The sequence below is a fragment of the Silurus meridionalis genome, chromosome 4, assembly GCF_014805685.1.
Source record: "Silurus meridionalis isolate SWU-2019-XX chromosome 4, ASM1480568v1, whole genome shotgun sequence".
Taxonomy (NCBI): Eukaryota; Metazoa; Chordata; class Actinopteri; order Siluriformes; family Siluridae; genus Silurus; species Silurus meridionalis.
In genome coordinates, this window is record NC_060887.1 from 8,280,394 (window position 1) to 8,288,635 (window position 8,242).

At 37.5% G+C, this 8,242-nt stretch overlaps 1 protein-coding gene and 1 long non-coding RNA gene across 2 annotated transcripts in view; one reads left to right on the plus strand and one right to left on the minus strand.

Moving 5' to 3' along the window:
- Nucleotides 1–3,693, minus strand: LOC124385341. Its single transcript, XR_006925727.1, has 2 exons — nt 3,568–3,693; nt 1–1,136 (listed from the first exon to the last, which is right to left on the minus strand). It is a non-coding gene; the product is annotated as an uncharacterized LOC124385341 (long non-coding RNA).
- Nucleotides 3,694–3,979: 286 nt separating this feature from the next.
- Nucleotides 3,980–8,242, plus strand: part of si:ch211-285f17.1 (sickle tail protein) — a 76,321-nt gene continuing 72,058 nt past the window's right edge. The window contains exon 1 of the mRNA XM_046848628.1: nt 3,980–4,105. Coding sequence (XP_046704584.1) covers nt 4,096–4,105 — 10 coding nt within the window. The 5' untranslated portion in view covers nt 3,980–4,095. The remainder of the gene's footprint in view (nt 4,106–8,242) is intronic.

Here is an 8,242-nt window from a genome sequence, read left to right on the forward strand (position 1 = left end):
TCGGTTCTCAGGCGTCACCGCCGTTTTTATTCAATGAATTCTTTTCTGTTTAATTTGTCTCACAAATTTGGCACTTCTGGCACACACATACACACACACGCCTCCGCTCACTCAGCTTTTATGCGCCTCCTGATCACTGAAAAAGAGAGCACAGACATCAGGTCTTATTAGTTGCAGGTGAGGCAAATCCCCGCTTACCTGCATCCTGCCCCGCCCCCATTCACAAAACGACGCTCGGCCACACCCCCGCTGCCACAGTCATCAATAAGGCTGATAACTGTTGTGTCATCTGCAAACTTCAGGAGATTGACAGAGGAGTTTGTAGCGGTGCAGTCATTGGTGTACAGGGAGAAGAGCAATGGGGAGAGAACACATCCCTGGGGGCACCAGTGCTTATGGTCAAAAAATGAACCCAGGCAACAGCTCTGGTAGACATTCTTGCAGTCAGCATGCCAATTGCACGCTTCCTTAAAACTTGCGAAATCTGTGTCAGTGTGCTTGTTGATAAAACTGCAAACTCCAAAGGCGTTTCAGAGAATTCGGAGAAATCACTTTCGCAGACCATGTGTAACCACACCAGCCCAGGACCTGCACTTCCAGAATCTTACCTCCCAGATTGTCTGAGACCAGCCACCTGGACAGCTGCTGCAACAATCCGTTTGCATAACCAAAGATTTTTGCTCAAACTGTCAGAAAGCCTCATTGGGGTTTTAACCTGACTGCAGTCCATCATCGTAACCGACTTAAGTGGGCACATGCTCACATTCAATGGCATCCGGCGCTTTAAAGAGGTGTTCTCTTCATGGATGAAACCTGGTTTTAACATGGCAAAATGCGTGAGGCAAATGTTACTGAATGGTTTTCGTCATTTGACGTTGTGGAAATGATGATACTGAGCAACTCCTAAAATAGCTCAACATCTGAGATCATTATAGATCCAACACCAACTCTTCCATGGCAGAGCCTTTAAACATTTAAAAAGGTCCAATATTAAAACTCTACATGAAATGGGTTCCAAATGGCGCTGATACGTCTCTACATGGTTCGGGATGTTTGCAGGGTCCGCATCTACTCTTTGAATGTCCATAATCTTCATTAGGTGGGACACAACTGGAGCTAGTACAACCTCGGGATGCCTCAGGATGGGAATAGAAAGAGAAGCAATGGAGAGGAATTAGCATAGATGCTGTTCATAATATTTACAAGCACAAGTTCAGATAAGGTAATGCGTAGGACAATGTGCATTTGATCAGACTGAAGCACAAATTTATGATACGTGATGTGTTCTGTGTAGGACTCCCTAAAAAGATATATCTTTAATCTACAGTTCAACTGAAAAAATGTTTCTGATCCCCAAACACTGTCAAAAAAACTATTCCAAAGTTTAGAAGCTAAATGTGACAATGAACTACCGCCTTAAGTGGACTTTGCTATTCTAGGAACTACTAGAAGTCCAGAGTTTTGAGATCTCAAAGAGCGTTATGGATTGTATGCGTGTTAGAAGACTGGATAGATACATGATACATGAGCTAAACCATTTAGTGTTTTGTAAATAAGTAGCAATAGTTTGCAGTTGATTTGAAACTTAAGGTAGCCAGTGTAGGGTTGATAAGTTTGGGTTATATGGCCATATTTTCTCGACCTTGTGAAAACATGGCTGCTGCACTCTGGACTAACTGTAGCTTGTTTATTAATGATGCAGGACAACCACCTAAAAATACATTACAATAGTCCAATCTGTAGGTCATGAACTCATAGACGAGATTCTCTGCATCGGATATACAACGTTTTTTTTAGCTCAGCAATATTCTAAGGTGGAAGGAGGCTGTTTTTGTAACATGGTTGATATGATTTTTAAAAGACAAGTTGCTGTCTAAAATAACTCCCTGGTCTCTTACTGTTGAACTAGTAGTTACAGAACATCTGTCTAAATGCAGGTTGAAATGCTGGAGCTTTTGTGTACTGGCTTTTGGGCCAATGAGCAAAATCTCCTTCTTATCAGAATTTAATAATAGAAAGTTGTGCGTCATCCAATCTTTTCATTCTTTAACACATTCAGTTAACTTGGCCAATTGGGATATTTGTCTTGTTTTAAGGAGATATATAGCTGGGTATCATCAGCATAACAGTGGAAACTAATCCCATGCTTTCTAATAATATTTTCCAAGGGAAGCATGTATATTGTGAAAAGCAATGGTCCTAGAGCTGAACCTTGTGGCACCCCAACATTAACTTGCATTAACCTGGATAGTTCTTCATTTAAATCTACAAAATTTAAAACAACTTAATGCCAGTCCCTAAATGCCTATGTAATTCTGTAAGCAATCTAGGTGAAAGTCATAAGCTATAGTTTCAAATGCAGCACTGAGTAAAACTAACAGGGAGATGTAGCCTTGGACGGACGGTCATCTGAGATTTTAACTAGAGCATTTTCTTTATGCTATGATTGGGCCTGGAAATCCTAGAATGTGGAACAAAAAATGTTATTTGTTTGACTGTGCATCAGTGAGGGCTGATATTAGCAGCATAAATATTATTATTACACTTTATAACCTCACTTAATGTGGTACATTGATACCTCATTAAATGTTTGCTTACACATTGGCTTTTGAGGTGTATTTATCCTTGTCCTTCAGTGCATAAACTTTAACTCAGTTTTATCTTTCTTTTCTACGCACTGTTCTCCCCAGTAGCAACATACTTGACTCAGTTCAAGTCTCCCTTGGGGTCTATGACGTTTTTCTTCTACTGGTGGAATGTAATAAGCACATTTACTCACAAACATGAGGTACCTAATGTTCATTACGAGAGGCAAATATTGCACTTTTTACTTCACTACATTTGTCAGACAGCTTTAGTTACTAGTACTTATATATATTAATAGTACTATAATTTAGTAAATGTAGCATTCATATTACATAGTAACAGTAGTAATAATTGTAATATTACTTGTGCATGCAATTTGAATGTTTCTTTCTTTTGTTTTTTATTTATATTTTGTTGAACCTAAACGCTATTGTCACTAAGACAAATTTTTGTGTGTAACATTGGGTTGGTGTGTTTGTGTGTGTGTGTGTGTGAGAGAGAGAGAGAGAGAGAGAGAGAGAGAGAGAGAGAGAGAGAGAGAGTACACTTTGCAATGAACCCCATTCTGATTCTGATTCAGATATTTGCTATTAGTGGATCAAATTAGGATAAAATTTTGCATGTATGTCTGGAAATATTTTAAGCAGTTATAATCAAGTTAAATTAATTAACCTGAAAGAAAATGATCAGCACTTAAGGTGTCCAAATGTCATTTTGTTCCAACTGTTCCAATTAAAGAAAGAGATAACTATATCTTTTTTGAACACTTTTATTACTTTACTGCAATCTCTCCATGTGGGAGATTATGTCAATTGGCGGTAAATATTAGTGACTTTCCCCCCGGGTCATAACATATCCTTTCATTAACACATTTATATAACATTATTGATCAAGCATCTTTTTTGAGGGGGTTATACATTGAGTAGTCATTTGCATATTTATTGTGCATGCTTATATGAATGAATATGAAAGTAAACCTACCGTAAGTATATTCATTATGGGAGCAGTCGCTCTTCAATATTAAAACAATAATTCGACGATAAATGTAGTCAAGAGAGTAATCAAGGCACAATTTGCGTTAGCGGTTACCGAGATTTACTGCATGTGTTGTCATTGTTGCTATTTATCCTGTTCGAACAGTCTGACAGCGCGGAATATTCCGGACCACTAGATGCCCATATAAAACCATGTGAGTGATCCAGCGGGTAACGCATGAGGACTCCCGTGTGTTATTCCCGACACTCTGCTGTGTCTCCTCTATTTATTTATGAGCTTTTTGTTGAATTGTGCTGTTTTTTTGTTAAGATTCGAAAGCCCGCTGGAAAGTGCGGTGTGAATAAGTGCATTAGCTGCTATAAGTCTTCCTCCCTACCCTCTAAAGGTACAAAACATTCAACATGACACACACACACACACACACACACACACACACTGCACGAGTAATTCTGGACTGAGGTCGAAGAGATTGATTTGAGCTTGTGCAAAGGGACTTTCCAGCAAGTGTACAGTATGTGTGAAGGTGAGTGAGATTTATACTCTTATTGTTGTTATTTTTCTGATTTGTTTGCAGGGTCTGTACCCAAGCTATGGCAAATTAAAAATGCAATACTTGTCATGACAAAGCAACCTTTAAATGCTGAATCTTTCCATCTTGAAAGCAGCATCAGTCCTGTGTCTTACTTTTCAGGCAGAAAATAGCTGCATAAGTTCCTTTTTTCATTTAAATATGGATTATATTTGATATATAAGTGGTCAAATGGCAGATATTTACACTATTTACACTGCTCAGTTTTCTCCTCCAATTCATTACAAACACACTGAAATATTTAGTGCTTTATTATTTTCAACAGTTTTATAGACAGAGGCTGCTGTTCTGTGTCTTTAACAGTGTTGGGCAATGTTACTTTTAAAAGTAATGCATTACAATATTGAGTTACTCCCTAATTACGTTACTTAGTTACTTTTTATGGAAAGTAATGCATTATATTACTTTTGCGTTACCTGTATCTCTTTCAGGCCTTACAGGTGTAACAGGTGTAATATAGATAATTGCCATTAAGAAATAAGTTATATTAGGGCAAAATTTAAAATGCTTAATAACTTCTTAGATAACAACAATAAGATGATCGACTAAATTTTGACCACAAGGCTGAACACTTTCCAGTCGCTCTTCTGTACACTGCTTTTCAATCTGCCTTTGCCGTCAGGAATGTAACTATCGTTTGTGTAAATAAGGTTAAGGGTGTGGGCTGCACACCAGTGATGTGGAGGGAGAACATACCTTTCGCTGTCATCACGTAAAACAATTCCGTAAATATGACCTCGTCCTCGTCTACATCATTCTCTGCTTCATCATCAGCTTGAAACATTCTGAACGCTTTTACAAAGTTCACGCTTTTATCAGTGACCGTGGCAGTTTATCTTCCCACAAAGAGCAAATGAGCTGTGAATTTGCTCTCTTTCTCCACTGCAAAGGCATCGTACATGTGTCTCCCACGAAAAACTTTTATTCTGAGCAGTCCATAGAGCTGCAGTGTTGGAAAGTCAGCAAAAGTTTTCTATATTTCTGTCTCCATTTCCATATATGCAACATTGCATATTGTTGCATATATTCAACATTATACACACACACACACACACACACACACACACACACACACACACACACACACACACACACACACATCTGTAGTGCTGTGCTTTGCATGCAGATGTTTTTTTTTTTTTTTTTTTTAAGTGCTATTTTATTGCATTTGTCAAGAGCTTTTCACCAACACATAATCTACACTTAACCATTATTTCTTTCTTTTTTCCTCGACTATTTCAAAATAATAAGAACACTTCCATCACAGTAATGTAATGCTCTGGTTTGCCATCTCCGCTTCTGACCAGCTTCTGTTCCCGCACGTAAGAATGCGCGATTCTACGAGACTACGTTCATTTTAATTCAGTATTTATTTTTTTATGCAAAATAATTTAACTGAAAAGTAACTCAGATATTAATGTGTAAATTTATAAAGTAACGCGCTACTTTACTCGTTACTCCAGAAAAGTAATATTATTACGTAACGCACGTTACTTGTGACGCATTACCCCCAACACTGATCTTTACCATTTTTCCATTTGCCACTCCACTAGATTTGCTTCAGGCCTTGGGACACTTCCAAAATAAAAGTACAGACAGTATAGAATAAAAGTCAAATCTTTTTTAATCTAAACTCAAAGTTGTTGGAACTGACCGTCAATTTGTTTGGAATTCAACACAAGATAATTAATACTCTTTTAAATACACATCAAAATGTATTTAACTACATTGGAATTTAGCAGTGCTATTTTTTTATAAGTGTGAAGGATGAACATGTCTTGTGAAATGCCTGGCTGAGTTAAATATTTTATAATAATTGAAATATGTTTGAACTATGTTTTATGTCTGGTCACATTCTTCCAGCTGTTTCTGAAACATCTGTTCAGAGAAAAACCTCATTCAGCATGTTTAAAAGACCATGATAAAAGTATATATATATATATATATATATATATATATATATATATATATATATATATATATATATACAGTGAGGAAAATAAGTATTTGAACACCCTGCTATTTTGCAAGTTCTTCCACTTAGAAATCAGGGAGGGGTCTGAAATTGTCATCGTAGGTGCATGTCCACTGTGAGAGACATAATCTAAAAAAAAAACAGAAATCACAATGTATGATTTTTTTACTATTTATTTGTAAGATACAGCTGCAAATAAATATTTTAACACTTGAGAAAGTCAATGTTAATATTTGGTACAGTAGCCTTTGTTTGCAATTACAGAGGTCAAACATTTCCTGTAGTTTTTCACCAGGTTTGCACACACTGCAGGAGGGATTTTTGCCCACTCCTCCACACAGATCTTCTCTAGATCAGTCAGGTTTCTGGCCTGTCGCTGAGAAACACGGAGTTTGAGCTCCCTCCAAAGACTCTCTATTGGATTTAGGTCTGGAGACTGGCTAGGCCACGCCAGAACCTTGATATGCTTCTTACAGAGCCACTCCTTGGTTATCCTGGCTGTGTGCTTCGGGTCATTGTCATGTTGGAAGACCCAGCCTCGACCCATCTTCAATGCTCTAATTCTTCAATGCTTCTTCTTCCTCAAAACACGTTTAGTGGAATTATGACCCAAAAGTTCTATTTTGGTCTCATCTGACCACATGACTTTCTCCCATGACTCTTATGGATCATCCAAATGGTCATTGGCAAACTTAAGACGTGCCTGGACATGTGCTGGTTTAAGCAGGGGAACCTTCCGTGCCATGCATGATTTCAAACCATGATGTCTTGGTGTATTACCAACAGTAACATTGGAAACGGTGGTCCCAGCACTTTTCAGGTCATTGACCAGCTCCTCCCGTGTAGTTCTGGGCTGATTTCTCACCTTCCTTAGGATCATTGAGACCCCACGAGGTGAGATCTTGCATGGAGCCCCAGTCTGAGGGAGATTGACAGTCATGTTTAGCTTCTTCCATTTTCTAATGATTGCTCCAACAGTGGACCTTTTTTTCACCAAGCTGCTTGGCAATTTCCCTGTAGCCCTTTCCAGCCTTGTGGAGGTGTACAATTTTGTCTCTAGTGTCTTTGGACAGCTCCTTGGTCTTGGCCATGTTAGTAGTTGGATTCTTACTGATTGTATCTGGTGGACAGGTGTCTTTATGCAGCTAACGACCTCAAAAAGGTGCGTCTAATTTAGGATAATAAATGTAGTGGAGGTGGACATTTTAAAGGCAGACTAACAGATAGTTTTAAGAAGCATGCAATGTACAATTATAATCACCTCACGATTGATCTGCAATTTCTGTGCTGCTTAGAACTATGAAAAAATATTTACACACAACTTTGCAAAATGGTTAATAATTAAGAGGTTTTTCTTAAATAGTTGTTGAAAAAGACAAAGTTTGCATTCTATAACTTCAGTGTTTTATTTTATAATCAGAAGCTCCAATAGCTGCAGATTGAGTTAGGAGTTTTCTTAAAAGTTCTTTTTGAATCCACTTGTTTACCTTTTCTACATTCAGCTCTCAATAGAAGGAAGCAGGAAAAAGCTTGAGGAAACACAAACAATGGGAACACTCTAGGATACATTACAGTATGTTCTTGATATGTTTCTCATGCGCTGCTTAAGAGTTCAAACTAGTTTCCCTCCTTTGTGAACTTTTTAAACAACGACCCATTTTAGGTCTTCGCTCTGACACTCTTGGAAATACATTTTCATATAGGAGTTATTATATAATTAATGATGATTATAACAATATGTTTCTGTGAATACAGGGAGCAAGGATAGAATATATACATGAACATGGTATATAGATGGTATAAATATTGATGCACATACTTTTGGCTGACATTTGATGATATATGATATTTGTACGTTATTTACCTAATTGGTAAAAAGATATTTAGCTGCATATCTGCTAAATATCTGCGTATCCAGTCCAGCCTTTTTTGATCATTATTTTTATATGTTGTAACTACTATGAATTATTCAGGATCTACGATCAGTGTAAAAATTGAATCCGTCAGCAAGAGTTAGATAGAAACTGCTCGAATAAACATTTCTTTAGAAAGTTTATTAACAATATAAAGTACCGTAAATTCCGGACTATTAAGCA